This window comes from Manis pentadactyla, chromosome 2, assembly GCF_030020395.1.
Source record: "Manis pentadactyla isolate mManPen7 chromosome 2, mManPen7.hap1, whole genome shotgun sequence".
Taxonomy (NCBI): Eukaryota; Metazoa; Chordata; class Mammalia; order Pholidota; family Manidae; genus Manis; species Manis pentadactyla.
In genome coordinates, this window is record NC_080020.1 from 81304007 (window position 1) to 81323152 (window position 19146).

The 19146-nt window shown below is 34.8% G+C and overlaps 1 protein-coding gene across 7 annotated transcripts in view; it reads left to right on the forward strand.

Annotated features, from left to right (window-relative positions):
* The window catches only part of AP3B1 (adaptor related protein complex 3 subunit beta 1), a 306085-nt gene that overhangs the window by 68765 nt on the left and 218174 nt on the right, over window positions 1-19146 (forward strand). For all 7 annotated transcript variants that reach the window (XM_036914138.2, XM_057494089.1, XM_036914137.2 and 4 more), the window contains 2 exons: window positions 13242-13337; window positions 13844-14004. In XM_036914138.2, coding sequence (XP_036770033.1) covers window positions 13242-13337; window positions 13844-14004 — 257 coding nt within the window. The remainder of the gene's footprint in view (window positions 1-13241; window positions 13338-13843; window positions 14005-19146) is intronic.

Here is a 19146-nt window from a genome sequence, read left to right on the forward strand (position 1 = left end):
TAAAATCAACTACGCACAAAAGCAGTCAAAGGAAACATAACACAGAATAAAACATGCAACATATAAAGAATGGAGGAGGAGGAATAAAAAGGGAGAGAAATAAAGAATCATCAGACAGTGTTTATAATAGCTCAATAAGCCAGTTAAGTTAGACAGTAAGATAGTAAAGAAGCTAACCGTGAACCTTTGGTAACCACAAATCTAAAGTCTGCAATGGCAATAAGTAAATATCTTTCAATAATGAGCCTAAATGTAAATGGACTGAATGCACCAATCAAAAGACACAGAGTAATAGAATGGATAAAAAAGCAAGACCCATCTATATACTGCTTACAAGAGACTCATCTCAAACCCAAAGTCATGCACAGACTAAAAGTCAAGCGATAGAAAAAGATGTTTCATGCTAACAACAGGGAGAAAAAAAGCAGGTGTTGCAGTACTAGTATCAGACAAAATAGACCTCAAAACAAAGAAAGTAACAAGAGAGAAAGACATTATGTAATGATAAAGGATTATCCAACAAGAGGATATAACCATTATAAATATATATGCACCCAATACAGGAGCACCAGCATATGTGAAACAAATACTAACAGAATTAAAGGAGGAAATAGAATGCAATGCATTCATTTTGGGAGACTTCAACACACCACTCACTCCAAAGGATAGATCGGAAAAACAGAAAATAAGTAAGGACACAGAGGCACTGAACAACACACTAGAACAGATGGACCTAATAGACATATGTAGAACTCTACATCCAAAAGCAACAGGATACACATTCTTCTCAAGTGCACATGGAACATTCTCCAGAATAGATCACATACTAGGCCACAAAAAGAGCCTCAGTAAATTCCAAAAGATTGAAATTCCACCAACCAACTTTTCAGACCACAAAGGTATAAAACTAGAAATAAATTGTACAAAGAAAGCAAAAAGGCTCACAAACACATGGAGGCTTACCAACATGCTCCTAAATAATCAGTGGATCAATGACCAAATTTAAATAGAGATCAAGCAATATATGGAAACAAATGACAACAACAACACAAAGCCCCAACTTCTGTAGGATGCAGCAAAAGCAGTCTTAAGAGGAAAGTATATACTAATCCAGGCATATTTAAAGAAGGAGGAACAATCCCAAATGAATAATAGTCTAACGTCACAATTATCGAAATTGGAAAAAGAAGAACAAATGAGGCCTAAAGTCAACAGAAGGAGGGACATAATAAAGATCAGAGAAGAAATACACAAAATTGAGAAGAATAAAAAAATACAAAAAAATCAATGAAACCAAGAGTTGGTTCTTTGAGAAAATAAACAAAATAGATAAGCCTCTAGCCAGACTTAGTAAGAGTAAAAGAGAATCAACACACATCAACAGAATCAGAAATAAGAAAGGAAAAATCACAACGGTCCCCACAGAAATTCAAAGAATTACTAGAGAATACAATGAAAACCTGTATGCTAACAAGCTGGAAAACCTAGAAGAAATGGACAGCTTCCTAGAAAAATACAACCTTCCAAGACTGACCAAGGAAGAAACACAAAATCTAAACAGACCAATTACCAGCAATGAAATTGAAGTGGTAATCAAAAAACTACCTGAGAACAAAACCCCTGGGCCAGATGGTTATACCGTGGAATTTCATCATACATACAGAGAAGACATAATACCCATTCTCCTTAAAGTATTCCAAAAAATAGAAGAGGAGGGAATACTCTCAAACTTATTCTATGAAGCCTACATAACCCTAATACCCAAACCAGGCAAAGACCCCACCAAAAAAGAAAACTACAGACCAATATCCCTGATGAACATAGATGAAAAAATACTCAACAAAATATTAGCAAACCAAATTCAAAAATACATCAAAAGGATCATGCAACATCACCAAGTGGGATTCATCTCAGGGATGCAAGGATGGTACAACATTTGAAAATCCAACAATATCATCCACCACATGAACCAAAAGAAGGACAAAAACCATGTGATCATCTCCAGAGATGCTGAAAAAGCATTTGACAAAATTCAACATCCATTCATTATAAAAACTCTCAACAAAATGGGCATAGAGGGCAAGTACCTCAACATAATAAAGGCCATATATGATGAACCCACAACCAACATCATACTAAACAGTGAGAAGCTGAAAGCTTTTCCTCTGAGATCGGGAACAAGACAGGGATGCCCACCCTCCCCACTGTTACTCAACATAGTACTGGAGGTCCTAGCCATGGCAATTAGACAAAACAAAGAAATACAAGGAATCCAGATTGGTAAAGAAGAAGTCAAACTGTCACTATTTGCAGATGACATGATATTGTACATAAAAAACCCTAAAGATTCCACTTCAAAGCTACTAGAATTAATATTGGAATTCAGCAAAGTTGCAGGATAGAAAATTAACACACAGAAATCTGTGGCTTTCCTATACACTAACAATGAAGTAATAGAGAAATCAGGAAAACAATTCCATTCACAATTGCATCAAAAAGAATAAAATAGCTAGGAATAAACCTAACCAAGGAAGTGAAAGACCTATACCCTGAAAACTACAAGACACTCTTAAGAGAAATTAAAGAGGACCCTAACAAATAGAAACTCATCCCATGCTCTTGGCTAGGAAGAATTAATATTGTGAAAATGGCCATCTTGCCCAAAGCAATATACAGATTTGATGCAATCCCTATCAAATTACCAACAGCATCCTTCAATGATCTGGAACAAATAGTTCAAAAATTCATATGGAAACACCAAAGACCCTGAATAGTCAAAGCAACCCTGAGAAGGAAGAATAAAGTGGGGGGTCAATCTCGCTCCCCAACTTAAAGCTCTACTACAATGCCACAGTAATCAAGACAATTTGATACTGGCACAAGAACAGAGCCACAGACCAGTGGAACAGAATAGAGACTCCAGACATTAACCCAAACATATATGGTCAATTAATATACTATAAAGGAGCCATGGACATACAATGGGGAAATGACAGTCTCTTCAACAGATGGTGCTGGCAAAACTGGAGAGCTACATGTAAGAGAATGAAACTGGATCACTGTTGAACCCCATACACAAAAGTAAATTCAAAATGGATCAAAGACCTGAATGTAAGTCATGAAACCATAAAACTCTTAGAAAAAAACATAGGCAAAAATTTCTTGGACATAAACATGAGTGACTTCTTCATGAACATATCTCTGTGGCAAAGGGAAACAAAAGCAAAAATGAACAAGTGGGACTATATCAAGCTGAAAAGCTTCTTTACAGCAAAGGGCATCATCAATAGAACAAAAAGGCATCCTACAGTATGGGAGAATATATTCATAAATGACAGATATGATAAAGGGTTGACATCCGAAATATATAAAGAGCTCATACACCTCAACAAACTAAAAGCAAACAATCGAATTAAAAAATGTGCAGAGGAGCCGAAAAGACAGTTCTCTAAAGAAGAAATTCAGATGGCCAACAGACACATGAAAAGATGCTGCACATTGCTAGTCATCAGAGAAATGCAAATTAAAACCACAGTGAGATACCACCTAACACCAGTAAGGATCACCACTGTCCAAAAGACAGACAACAACAAATATTGGCAAGGTTGTGGCGAAAGGGGAACCCTCCTACACTGCTGGTGGGAATGTAAAGTAGTTCAACCACTGTGGAAAGCAATATGGAGGTTTCTTAGAGAGCTCAAAATAGAAATACCATTTGACCCAGGAATTCCACTTTTAGGAATTTACCCTAAGAATACAGCAGCCCAGTTTGAAAAAGACAGATGCACCCCTATGTTTACCGCTGCACTATTTACAATAGCCAAGAAAAAGAAGCAACCTAAGTGTCCATCAGTAGATGAATGGATAAAGAAGATGTGGTACACATACACAGTGGAATATTATTCAGCCATAAGAACAAAACAAATCCTACCATTTGCAACAACATGGATGGAGCTAGAGGGTATTATGCTCAGTGAAATAAATAAGCCAGGTGGAGAAAGACGAGTACCAAATGATCTCACTCATATGTGGAGTATTGGAACAACGAAAAAGTGAAGGAACAAAACAGCAGAAGAATCACAGAACCCAAGAATAGACTAACAGTTCCCAAAGGGAAAGGGAGTAGGGAGGATGGGTCGGAAGGGAGTGATAAGGGTGTGGGAAAAGAAAGGGGCATTATGATTAGCATGTATAATGTGGGGGGTGGGCATGGGGTGGGCTGTGCAACACAGAGAAGACAAGTATTGATTCTACAGCATCTTACTACGTTAATGGACAGGGACTGTAATGGGGTTTGTTGGGGGGACTTGGTGAAGGGGGGAGCCTAGGAAACATAATGTTCTTCATGTAATTGTAGATTAATGATACCAAAATAAAAAGTTTGTTGAGCATCTGTTGGCACTTACATTTTCTTTGAAAAGTCTATTCAGATCCTTATCCCATTTTATAATTTGGTTGTTTGTCTTTTATTATTGTTTGTAAGAGTTCCTTATATATTCTCAGTACTAGACCCTTCTCTGATATATAACTTGCAAGTATTTTTTCCCATTCTGTGGGTTATCTTCCAATATTTTTGTTTGTGTGCTTTGATGCACAGGTATCTTTAATTTTGGTGCATTCCAGTTTATGTATTTTTTCTTTGCTTATGCTTTTAATGTCCTATCTAAGAAACTGATACTCAATCCAAGGCAACTAATGTTTATATTACTCTTTTTCCTAAGAGTTTTATGGTTTTCTCTTTTATATTTAGGAGTATGATTTATTTTGAGTTGACTATTGTGTATGGTTTGTCCATGTAACTACTGATACTGTGTTGTTTTATGTATTTACATTTTGTTTCTTTTTTTGCTATAATCTGGATATTTAAAAAATTTTTTTGCTTTACCGGTTGAAATACACTTAGATTGATTAAAATGTTATGTGTGGGCATCTGTTTTAATTTTTCTTGGGCAAGTACCTAGATTAGTAGATTTGTTGCATTGCCTGAGAAGTATATGTTTAATGTTAAGGAAGTAGTGTCATGTAGTTTTCCAAAGTGACTTTCCTATCAACAATTTAAAGGAGTTCCAGTTGGTTCACATCTCTTCCAACACAGGATCTTGTTAAAACTGTTTAACTCTACCATTTTGGTGGGTATGTAATGATATTTCATTTTGCCTTTAATTGCATTTTCCTGATATTCAGTGATGTTGAGCCTATTTTAATTATCTTATTGGTTAGTCATGTGTTTTCTTTTCCAAAATGTCTGTCAAATCTGTAGCCTGTTTAAAATTTTTTTTGTCTTATTATTAAAGCATTAAGATTCTTTATATATTCTGATACAAGTCTTTTGTCAGATAGATGGTTACTTACTATTATATTTTCCTCTTCTGTGTCTTGCCATTTTGTTTTCTTAATGTCTTTAAGAAAACATTTTGATTTTGATGTAACCCACTTTATCAAATTTTTTTTTTTGGTTGTATTTCAGGCTTTTTTGTAATCTGTTTAAGAAAGCTGCCTAAGCTAATGTCACAAAGATTTCTTTTGGTTTGTTTTAAAAGTTTAATAGTTTTAGCTATTACGTTTAGGTCTATTGATTCCAAGACCACCCACAGGTTCAATGATTCACTGGGAGAATTCATAGGACTCAGGATATAGCATACTTAGAGCTATGATTGTTACAGTGAAAGATATCCAGCAAAATTATTCACAGAAACAGGTGCATGGTGTGAAATCCAGAGGAAAGTATCTACAAGCTTCCAAGAATCCTTTCCCAGTGATTTGTCCAGTGACAGTTGATTCCTCTAGCATCAACTGTGACAAAAGTGTGAGGTGTTGTCTACTATGAAAATTCATTTGAAACTCAGGGCCAAAGTCTTACACTTCATGTAGGTCATTAACTGCCTAGCATGTGCTAAAATTCCAGACTCCTAGAAAGAAAGCAGATGTTCAGCATAAACCATAGTGTTTGTATGTAAACCACCCTTTTCAGTTAGGGAATGTGGGAATACCCCTAAAATTCAAGTTCACAGATGCAATCACTGTCAGACATTCTAAGGATAGCAATCTCTGGCCTGCTATGTTAATGCTTTACTGCACATTTCAAATTAGTTTTGTATGTGGTGTGAGGACAGGTTTGAGATGAATTTTTTTTCCAGATACTCATTTGTTCTGCTACCATTTATTGAGAAGGCTGTATCTTTTTTCCATTGTTTTACTTTGCCACATTTATGAAAAGTCCTTGACCATGTAACTGTGGGCTCTATTTCTGGACTCTATTCTGTTCCATTGATCTGTATGTAGCATCCTTAAGCCTATACCACATTGCCTTCTTTACTGTAGCTGCATATTAAGTCCTGAAGTCAGATGGTATTATAAGCACACCAGTCCTGTTCTGTTTTCAACTTTGTTTTGTCTTATCTGTGTTCTTTGTCTTTCTAATAAGACTAATTGATAGTATTCTCTACGTCACTGGTACTGTTTCCACTTTTTTCCCAGTCTTTTCTCTCTCTGCTTCATTTTGATAGTTCTGTTGCTATATACTTAAGTTAACTGATCTTTCCTTTTATGTTATCAAACCATTGTTAATCCCATCCAGTGTATTTATTTATTTTACCAGACGTTAAATTTTGCATCTCTAGATGTTTCATTAGGTCATTTTTGTGTCTTCCAATTTGCTCCCCAATGTGATATTTTGTCTACCTTCTTGGACATATGGAGTATATTTATAATAGTTGTTATAACATCCTTCTGCTAGTTCTATCATTTCTGTCATTTTGAGTCTTTTCTATAGATTGGTTTTTCTCACGGTTATGGTTTCTATTCTGATTTTTTTTATATCCCTAGTAAATCTTAATTAAATGCAGTACATAATGAAATATCTGTTGTTGGTTGCTGGATTTTGTTATATTCCTTTAAATTGTGTTTTTTTTTTTCTTGGTACTTAAGTTACATGAAATTGCTTGATTCTTTCAAAGTATACTTTTAAGCTTTACTAGAGGGTACAAAAACACTTTTAGTTGAGACTAATTTGCCCTTAGTAGTCTTAGATCCTAAGATCCTAAGAAGGATCTTAGAACTACAAAATCCACATATTTACAAAATATTTTCCTCCCAGCTGATGGGAACATGCACTGTTCCTAGTTTTTTGTGATATTTGATATCTGTCCTGCCTATGTCTTTCCAGTGTTGTTTTTTTGTCAGGCCTCATATAGTTTCATCTTACCATGTGCATGCTAGTGCTTAGCCTAAGACTTGATGATATCCATCTGTAGTTTTCAGACGCTTTCTCTGTCTCCTATGTTCCCACTTTTTAAATTCTGCTCTTCAAATTCTAGCAACCTTAGACTCTATGAACTTTGATCTCTGTTTCCTCAGCATAGTGAGTCTTCTGGATTCTGTTTGAGTTGCCCCCCAACCCTTGTTCTGGTAGACTGACCCTCAATTGTGAGGGGCACTTTGATTTTTTTACCCACTCTTGGGGTTCACAGTACTGTGCTTCTTCTTGTACAGTGTATGAAATCTATTGTTTCATTTTTCTGTAGGGTTTTACATTTTGTTATGGTAGGAGGGTAAATCAGATCTTTCAATGATTATTTTTTAAGTTGGAACTTTATTTCAAAATCTGTTTTTAAAACCCTAAAATATGTGGAATGTTACTGATCAAATGAAAACATTAGTCTCAGTTTTCCCTACTTTCCATGCAGAATTGTCCATTTATAACTGGTGACATTCTTGAAAGTTCAATTTGACTAATAACTTGAATGAATAAAATCAAAACACTTGTATACTTGTTGCAATTTGAGAACTAGATTAAATTAATTTAATATCAGACTTAAATAATTTGATAAGCCATTCTTTCTAAAATTCTAATTAATGGGAGAAATCAATACTGAACACTTAATCTTATAGTACTTGCAAATTTGATTTGTGATTAATTTAGTAGATTCTTATTAAGCACTATTTATATGCTTATTACCACATAGAATTCTAAATAGATAATTTTGAGAATTTTTATAAATTTTGATAAATTTGAGACTTTCTCTTTGATGTTATGGTCATGCTATCTGAGCTTTTAATTTGAGGTGTACATTAGTTTTACGGCCTCTGGGATAAGCAAGTGCAAATACCTGTTTAAAAAAAAATCAGATTTGACTTAGAACAATGGTGAGATGAAGGTAAAACTTGTCTTAGTGTTACCAGGACTAAAGTCTCTCAGTAGCAATAGTGATTGCTAATGTTTTTTAAATGCTGTTTGCGTTATGTGTTAGTGCCTTACATCTATCAACTCATTTTATCTTTGCAAATAACCTGGTGAGGTTGATTCTGTCATATTCCATATTTTATATATAAATACAAAGAAGGAGAGAGGTTAAATTATCTGACCAAGGTCATATACAGCTAGTGTGTTTCAGAGTCAGAATCCAAAGCCAGGTATCTTGACTTCAAAACCTCTCGCAGACCAGTCCCCTCTTAGAGTCATCCTTCCTGTTTGATTTGTTTCCCCTCTTCCTTCTACTTTATAATGTCTTTGACCCCTTATCAACATCTGGTATTAGCTATCCTTTGGGAGGTATCTGTCAGTAGTGTAAGTTTTTTTATTTTGAATAACGGTAGAAATGACCAAGTTCTTAGATATTGATTATAAATTAACTAGTTCCCCCTGGACTTCTAGTCTTCTTGTAAACAGAAAATTCTGTGCTATTTATTGTTCATTCAAAGCTGTTTGTACTGTTCAGATAGTTATAATAGTAGAACTTTTCTGTTCACCTTTTCCCTTTACAATCAGATTCTGGTATGCTGCCTAATGTTCTGTAACAAAAATGTCACCATAAATATAATTATTGGTCTAATTGTTTGAATTTCTTTTGTTCTTGAAGTACCTTGTTAGTTTTTGAAACATGCTTAATCTTCTACTGTTCTAAGAAAACTGACTAAACTTCTTAAAATTTAATTTGATGTCTCATCGCTATCAAGTGCAAAATTTCATTTTTACAAATACATGCTGCCTTAGACACACAGTTGAGCTGTATGTCATCTTCTATTTGATGTCGAATGATACCAAAAGTGACCTAGTAAGCAATCAGTGGTTATAGTACAAAAATAATCAAAGGTTTAGTCAATAACTCATGAAGTTTGATGTACTAGTATTGATAAACTAATTAAACAGATCTGCCTGTGTTCTTCCCGCCTACTGGGTCTCTGCTATGATTAGCTTTACAGCAAGGAGTGTTGTAACATTGAATGAAAGTAACTGATTAGAGAATGGTGTAGTCACGGAGCTTTAAGTACTCCCATTTCTGGTCACAGAATGGTTTCAGGGAAAGCAGGCTTTCTCTGCACACCTGCAGCCAGTCAGTGCATAGGCCTCTTGTGGTCAATATTGATTGATTCTTATCACAGAACTAGAACAAATTTAGTGTTTTGCAACCTTCTGTGATTTAATATTGTTATACTTTTTGCTATAACAGTCACAAAGATCCTTCTCCAATAGTGAGTAATTATAGCAATGCCTGCTAGCGCAGCTGTGGTTCTGAATGTTTCATTGTGGCCAATACACACCCCTGGATATATTCTAGAGTTCATAATCCAACTTTAAAAGTTGGCTGTACATTTACTTGGTAAATATAGTTGTTGCTGAGAAATAAATCACAAGAGGATGAGGGGATAAGTGGACTCTAACCCATTCTTTCAAAACTTTTCAGAGAACTGTAGACTGAGATCTTAGGGAAAAAGAATATTATAAATAATTAATTTACAAAACCCACAATTTAAAGACTCTTTTTAATGCCTATTATTTCCTCACAGTATGTTTGTGTCCTTATAAACATCTTTTCTGTGAATTATAGCCTTTGGTGGTAAGTTAGATCCTAGAGGTAGCAATCTAATGGGAAATGTCTTAATTTTTTTCCCTCTACCTTTGGACTATAGTGTTACATTCAGCTGATAATTGTTTAGCTCTTGCTATGTGCCAGACATTGTGATGTGTCCTGGGACTACACAGATGAATAAGGAATGATTTCTGTATTAAATAACCTCATGTTTATTCCAAGGTGAATGTGAGAAATATCTTATTTAAATACATCATGTGTGTTGATTCTATACATTGAAATTTTTATACATCAGCCAATCAGTAAGTGTTAATTGCTTTTTGTCACTGTTGTAATCTCAGGAACTTGTTGGAGAGAAGGTCTTCTGTACTTGAATTAGATAGGTGCTTCTTAAACTGTAACTTAAGAATTTTTAACATTTATATTTTCATTTAAATATAATTGAAATATTGGCTATATTTTGGATCATTTGGCTGCCATCTTATATATGAATATCACAAAATTTTGGAACCCATTTGTATTTTTGTGTAAGATCACTTAGTTCCAAGTGATCATTTAAAGGGTTCATGGACTTTCAGCGGCTTCAGTGGGCTGGTCTCATCTGCAGATGTATGGTCATTTGGGTGAGACTGCTATGGATTTATGAGTACTCAGAGACATGTTTTTTTTAGTGAGTTTGCTCCTCACTAACAGGAAGGTACTGTTACAGATTGGTTGACTTGCAAAACCTTGTTCATTTAGCTGAGTTTTTGTTGCTTTAATGAATAGGCTTGAAACAGTTCTAGTGTCTATATTTTGCCAGTACTACAGAAAAAGTTGTCTTCCTGGGAGTGTGGGAACTAAAAAATATTTTCAGTTGGAGATTTTTTATAATGAGAAGGTTTAAAATGTTTTATAATCCAAAGCAGTACCGTTGTTTTGTGTTGGACGATGTCGAGAAAGAAGAGATTCACTCCTAAAGTGAAAATAGTCTGTATTGTTCTATCTGAAACAAACTTAATATTCACTGTAAAAGAGAAAAGTAAATAATGTAGAAGGATGTAAAGAGTGAAGGTCACTGGTAAATACTATCACCCAGAAATAGTCACTGTTAACATTTTACTATATAGATTTCTCAACTTCTTTGCTTACCTGGTTTGAATCCTGGTTCTTCATTTAATAGATGTGCTGTCTTGTCAAGTTACTTAACCTTTCTGTGCTTCAGTTTCTTTACCTGTAGAATGGGAATAATAATACCTGTTTACTGAGTTGTGAATATAAAATGAGTTAACCCAAGTAAAATATTTAGAACAGCACCTGGCATATAGTTAGTGCTATATATAAATATTTGCTATTATTACCATATTATGTGTATTCTAAGACATTTGTTTTCTATTTTAAAGTTTCTGCAGTTGGGCCTAACAGTTGATGGTGACTTACAATTGGCAGGGTTTTTGTTCCTTTCTTCATTATTCATAAAATAATGGTATATCTTACAGTTGATGGTATATTTTAGAGATTGATAAATTACAATATATGTGTATCTTTTATTAATACATAACTGAGATCATACAATTAATACTATTTTATACCTTTAAACAATTTTACATGGACACATTTCAGTGTCAAGTATAGATTTACGTAATTCTGTATAGAGCTGCATAGTATAGTGTTATATGGCTGTGCTGTAATTTATTTTACTGTTCATCTGTTAATGGGCATTTTATTGTTTCATTTTCGCTTTTGTGGAAGATTTTGATTAGTAGAATTTGGGGGCAAGCAAGGTGATAACCTGAGTGGAGACTGAGATAAGAAGTGCAAGGTAGATTTGAATAGAAGGGAAGTTGAAGAGAATTATGGTCTGTATTGATTAGTGACTTAAGAATTTTAGTATAGTGTCGGGGGGTGCATGGGAAGGGCTGTGCAACACAGATATTTTGTTTTTGAGATTTTGTAGATCCATTTAACATTGAAGAGTAATTGAAAATAAATATTTTGTTACTTTCACTATAACCCTGTCCATGTATAAAAGAACGGATTGATATCAACTTAAAATGGTGTGTTTAGTTAGCATTTTTAGTAATAATGATGAAAATTTAGAAAATATGCTCGTTAAGTTTTCCTTGTGCTCATGAAACTGTAAAGAACAGCAAAATAGTTTGTTTTACAAACTAAGGTCTGAAATTATCTTTAGAGGGTGCACAATGAGTTGAATTTAAATTGTTGAATTCCATCTATCGGTAAATGTAAGATCTTGCCTTTTTTTAAAAGAAAAAAACCCTCACGAGGACAGTTACTCAAGGATGGCTTAATTTGGTCAGTAGTACATTTGGGAAAGACATATTGTTATAATTAAGAATTATTGTATTAGTGAAACATTTAGAGCAAGGTCTTAACTAGTTTGTTCTGCTAAGACTTCATTTGTAGTTTGGACTCCATACTGAAAGAGAGACAAATTGGAGTGAGAGTCCAGAAGGGAGCAATCAAGATAGTGAAGGAACTCAAAACCATACTGTGTCAAGAGAAATTAGATTGTGAGGGAAGGAAGGTCATGCAGTTGTCTTTAAAGAAGTCCAGGTTGGGTGTATGATAGTAAATGTACCAGTGTAGCCCGATTTTTCCTTTCCAACACCAGTTTCAGCTACTTACCCTCATTTTCTATGCTTTTTGAATAGTCCATAAACTTTTAGGTATGTATTCTGACAGTTGATACATGTGAAAATCAGACAGTGGTATGTGAAGATATTTGAGAAGGGAGATTATAGGCTATGAGGGAAGGAAGTATATGGAAATAGGCAGAAGGAAGCAGTTGAGTTTCAACTCAATTCTAATTTTTATTTAATTTTTCTCTTCATCATAACTTTGTTCTAAACTTAGTGATTAAATTGCCTTTCAAAACAATTTTCAGAAGACACTTTCAATCTTTTGGAATTTTTATTACAATAAATTGGTATTATGTCATGCATTTTTCTTAACTGAGCTGAAAATACCATGTAATGTATATTGAAATGTGAATGTTACTATAGAATCAAAACTGGGGCTCTAGCACCTTTTGACAGATGAGGGAACATAAGCTCCTTTACCGTAAAGTTAGTACACAGAGCCAAATTTCTTTATATTATCTGTATGCCTCATTTTGAAAATAATTTTGCAATTCAGTTAATATTTTAATATTTTTATGTAAGTTTTGCTCAGGAATTTTTTATTCCTTTCGAGAGGAACACCTTGATAGGATATTGCTATTCCTCTCAGGATTGGATTATTAAAATGCGTACTTCATAAGCTTTTTCTGTTGCCATTCATTTTCCTACAATACTATCTTTATTCTACAATCTAAGATATGACCAGGTTCAGCTATTTACTTCAGGAAAATTGAAAATAGATTTTGGTATAGAAAATACTGAATTTTTAATTTTGACTCTGGCTTGGATTCAATAAATTTTTTTTTAACAGATAAAGAAGTTAGTATATGTTTACTTGGTCCGGTATGCCGAAGAACAGCAGGATCTCGCACTCTTGTCCATAAGCACTTTTCAGCGAGCTCTGAAGGTAACTAACAGTGAACAGACACGTAGCTACAAGTTTCTGTAAAATTGAAGCTGTATCATTTAAAGAAGTGGAAAAATAATCTACTAAATGGCACAGTAGTGTTTGAAAGAGTTCAAACACTATGTTCAGTATAATCATTATCATGCATCAAGGAATTCTTGAACAACTTGTTGAAAGTGTGCAGGAAGGTAAATGATTTTTTTGAAGATATAATTTATGACCTGCAACATATTATTATGAAACTCTGAAAACCCAGCATGTTTAGTAAATGATCAACTATAATTATAATCATTACTTTTCTTGTTAAGACATTATTCAGAGAAATAAACATTTAAGTATCTCTTTCCTTACTTATTTCCATATATTGGTTGTTTATTTTAAATTACATGGCTTTTTTTTGCTGTTGTTATAGTGCACCCTATAAGCTCCTATTACTTGTGTCATAAAGATGTCTTTGAAATATTATGAATTTGAAATCTTGATGATTATTTCTGCACTATTTTTAGGACTCAAATCAACTAATCCGTGCAAGCGCTCTGAGAGTTCTCTCAAGTATTAGAGTGCCAATTATTGTACCTATTATGATGCTTGCTATTAAGGAAGCTTCTGCTGATTTATCACCGTATGTTAGGAAGAATGCAGCCCATGCTATACAAAAATTGTACAGGTAGGTGCTTTGTTAATAATACCAAAGATTTCTGTTATGTGGAATGTTACCACCTATGAAGGCTTATTTCCTCTTAATAACTAGTCTGTCCTTACCCTACGTAAACACAATGACTATATTTCTGCCCCTGTCTCCCACATTTCTTTAGACATCTTTAATTTTGTTTTGGTTGTAGAGTCCATATGCAGGTTTTTACTTACAAGCCTGTTAGGGTCTATGATAGTTTATAGATTTTATAATTTAAAAATAATCAGATTTTGAACTCTCATTTATGTAGTCTATCTTTAATAAACATGTGTACATATATTATTAGAAAATTAAGACTTTTTTCTGTTTATTGTAGGGTAGAATCTTAAATGTGTTATCTTCATAACTCACTGTTCTGTTTTCTTCCATCTTTGGCCCTCCTGTTCCCTTCTTTTTCTTACACTTTTCCAGAGCTATTTTATCAAATGGTTTTTTAAATACTGATTTTTAAATATGTACTGTTCCATATTACAGTATCATACAATGCTTTGATCTCTGTGGAGAACATATTGCCTAAATAAAATAATTATCTGTAATAATTTGTTAGTATTTTCTGTTACCATTTATTTCATCAGCTTTTATCAAGTTCACTTTGTGTTTATGGTGGTGTGATACATGCTTAAGATGTATGAAAACATTAGAGGATATTTAGTAATTTATTTGAGGAAAAAAATCAAATATATGCTAAATAATTAAAGGCAACCTATAATTGGATAAGATAGTAGCATATTATACACACATACATACATACATACATACAAGACACCCTAAAATACTTTTGATAGGATAGGTCTCAGATTATCATACTGAGTTTCATAATGAAATAGGATTAGTTAGGAAAGACTGCTTGGAGAAGCGAGGTAGGGGGAGCTAGAATTTGAAAGAATTAAAATATTTGAATGTTTAGGTAATTGAAATTGTTAATAACAAACTTATATAATGTTCGTAAAAAGTAAAAACGCATTTATTAGGTTAACTGTCAGACAAAGTTACATCATGCTTCTCACTCATTATCTTTTTTTGTTATTAACTTGCACAATAAGATCCAAGCTCACTATGGTGGATCGAAAATATATCCTTGGTCACCATTTTACCTCTCCAGCATCAACTCTTACTCTCCTTTTCTTGAACTGACAGTCTAGTAGCTCAGTACTACCTGTTAGTCCTCTGCATGAATTGATTTTTTTTTTTTTAAATAATTATTTTTATTGAACGGTAGTTGACGCACAGTATTACATTACATTAGTTTCAAGTGTACAACACAGTGGTAAAACATTTATATACATAATTCTAGGTTCCAGCTATCACCCTACCAAGCTGTTACAATATATTGACTATATTCCTTATGCTATACATTACATCCCGGTTACTTATTTATTTTACCATTGGAAGTCTGTCCTTTTTTTTTTTTTTTGTGAGGGCATCTCTCATATTTATTGATCAAATGGTTGTTAACGACAATAAAATTCTGTATAGGGGAGTCAATGCTCAATGCACAATCATTAATACACCCCAAGCCTAATTTTCGTCAGTCTCCAATCTTCTGAGGCATAACAAACAAGTTCTTACATGGAGAACAAATTCTTACATAATGAATAAGTTACATAGTGAACAGTACAAGGGCAGTCATCACAGAAACTTTCAGTTTTGCTCATGCATTATGAACTCTAAACAGTCAGTTCAAATATGAATACTCATTTGGTTTTTATACTTGATTTATATGTGGATACCACATTTCTCTCTTTATTATTATTATTTTTAATAAAATGCTGAAGTGGTAGGTAGATACAAGATAAAGGTAGAAAACATAGTTTAGTGTTGTAAGAGAGCAAATGTAGATGATCAGGTGTGTGCCTGTAGACTATGTGTTAATCCAAGCTAGACAAGGGCAATAAAACATCCACGTATGCAGAAGATTTCTCTCAGAACAGGGGGGTGAGGTTCTAAGCCTCACCTCTGTTGATCCCCAATTTCTCACCTGATGACCCCCCTGCGACTGTGCCTGTCTTAGGTTGTTCCTCCCTTGAGGAATCTTACCCGTCTCTGGCTAACCAGTCATCTTCCGGGGCCATACAGGGAAATGTAAAGTTGGTAAGTGAGAGAGAAGCCTTATTGTTTGAAATGGTTAGCTTTTTATTTCTTTGCATATTTATGCCCTGTAGCTTCTATGCCCAGCATTTGTCTTGAGGTATCTTTACCACTTGGAAGAATTATGATACTCGGTAAATTTGATATGAGGCACGAATTCTATTTAAGGGTTGTAATTAGGAAGGAAGAAGAAAAGCTATAGAAGTAGCAGGCGGAAGAAAACATGGGAAGATTGATTATTTCTTTGACATATCTTCTTGTAGAGTAACTTCAGCATGTATAGGTTTTAAGCTACTACTTAAATTGCACACACACATTAACATAATAGGAGTATAGTTACATAACCAAAGAATATATGTATTTACCAGCCATCTCCAGTGAAACCAAGAAAACCAGTTAGGCACCTTAGGCATTTGTGAAAACTTATCTATGATATGGTGGGTATTGTCCAACTGAACTTGAACAGTCTGAGAGAAATCAGACAAATTAAAACAACCCATTCCTGGGGACTGTTCACATGCCATATGTTCTTTTAACAGTAAATAGTCTGTAGTTGTAAGACTTTGGAGTGCTACAATTTGCACTTCTCCTAATTCTTGGTTGAGTTCCAACAGTATAGATCCAGTCAAATTTGTTGTTTTACTGTATGCACAGGTCAGCTTAGATATCTCCTTCCTCATTCCCATGGCAAGTCCAGGAACTGGTGTGATGAGTGCATCTACAGCTGTAGCAGTGCGTGGATCTTTGTTGGGGTTTTTTGATGATCATCTTCTGGCATGAGTCTTCCAGAGAGTGCAGATGTTGGAAGTTCTTTTTCATATCGTATCTTAGTTCATTTTCAGGGTAGCCCAATTAGGCTTTGATCCTCTGTATAAACACAAACAGACCCTTTGCCTACACTTTTATATGTGCTTTATACCCTTGTGTAGAACTCGTTGGAGGTTACCACACAGGAACTGCCCTTTTTTTTTTTTTGCTTTGTTTTTGGTATCACTAATCTACACTTACATGACGAATATTATGTTTACTAGGCTCTCCCCTATACCAGGTCTCCCCTATAAACCCCTTTACAGTCACTGTCCATCAGCATAGCAAAATGTTGTAGAATCACTACTTGCCTTCTCTGTGTTGTACAGCCCTCCCTTTTCTCCTACCCCCCCATGCATGTTAATCTTAATACCCCCCTACTTCTTCCCCCCTTATCCCTCCCTACCCACCCATCCTCCCCAGTCCCTTTCCCTTTGGTACCTGTTAGTCCATTCTTGAGTTCTGTGATTCTGCTGCTGTTTTGTTCCTTCAGTTTTTCCTTTGTTCTTATATTCCGCAGATAAGTGAAATCATTTGGTATTTCTCTTTCTCCGCTTGGCTTGTTTCACTGAGCATAATACCCTCCAGCTCCATCCATGTTGCTGCAAATGATTGGATTTGCCCTTTTCTTATGGCTGAGTAGTATTCCATTGTGTATATGTACCACATCTTCTTTATCCATTCATCTATTGATGGACATTTAGGTTGCTTCCAATTCTTGGCTATTGTAAATAGTGCTGCAATAAACATAGGGGTGCATCTGTCTTTCTCAAACTTGATTGCTGCGTTCTTAGGGTAAATTCCTAGGAGTGCAATTCCTGGGTCAAATGGTAAGTCTGTTTTGAGCATTTTGATGTACCTCCATACTGCTTTCCACAATGGTTGAACTAACTTACATTCCCACCAGCAGTGTAGGAGGGTTCCCCTTTCTCCACAGCCTCGCCAACATTTGTTGTTGTTTGTCTTTTGGATGGCAGCCATCCTTACTGGTGTGAGGTGATACCTCATTGTAGTTTTAATTTGCATTTCTCTGATAATTAGCGATGTGGAGCATCTTTTCATGTGTCTGTTGGCCATCTGTATTTCTTTTTTGGAGAACTGTGTGTTCAGTTCCTCTGCCCATTTTTTAATTGGGTTATTTGTTTTTTGTTTATTGAGGCGTGTGAGCTCCTTATATATTCTGGACGTCAAGCCTTTATCGGATGTGTCATTTTCAAATATATTCTCCCATACTGTAGGGATCCTTCTTGTTCTATTGATGGTGTCTTTTGCTGTACAGAAGCTTTTCAGGTTAATATAGTCCCACTTACTCATTTTTGCTGTTGTTTTCCTTGCCCGGGGAGATATGTTCAAGAAGAGGTCACTCATATTTATGTCTAAGAGGTTTGTGCCTATGTTTTCTTCCAAGAGTTTAATGGTTTCATGGCTTACATTCGGGTCTTTGATCCATTTTGAGTTTCCTTTTGTATATGGGGTTAGACAATGGTCCAGTTTCATTCTCCTACATGTAGCTGTCCAGTTTTGCCAGCACCACCTGTTGAAGAGACTGTCATTTCGCCATTGTATGTCCATGGCTCCTTTATCAAATATTAATTGACCATATATGTCTGGGTTAATGTCTGGAGTCTCTAGTCTGTTCCATTGGTCTGTGGCTCTGCTCTTGTGCCAGTACCAAATTGTCTTGATTACTATGGCTTTATAGTAGAGCTTGAAGTTGGGGAGTGAGATCCCCCCTACTTTATTCTTCTTTCTCAGGATTGCTTTGGCTATTCGGGGTCTTTGGTGTTTCCATATGAATTTTTGAATTATTTGTTCCAGTTCATTGAAGAATGTTGCTGGTAGTTTCATAGGGATTGCATCAAATCTGTCTATTGCTTTGGGCAGGATGGCCATTTTGACGATATTAATTCTTCCTAGCCACGAGCATGGGATGAGTTCCCATCTGTTAGTGTTCCCTTTAATTTCTCTTAAGAGTGACTTGTAGTTTTCAGAGTATTAAGTCTTTCACTTCTTTGGTTAGGTTTATTCCTAGGTATTTTATTTTTTTTGATACAATTGTGAATGGAGTTGTTTTCCTGATTTCTCTTTCTGTTGGTTCATTGTTAGTATATAGGAAAGCCACAGATTTCTGTGTGTTGATTTTGTATCCTGCAACTTTGCTGTATTCCGATATCAGTTCTAGGAGTTTTGGGGTGGAGTCTTTAGGGTTTTTTATGTACA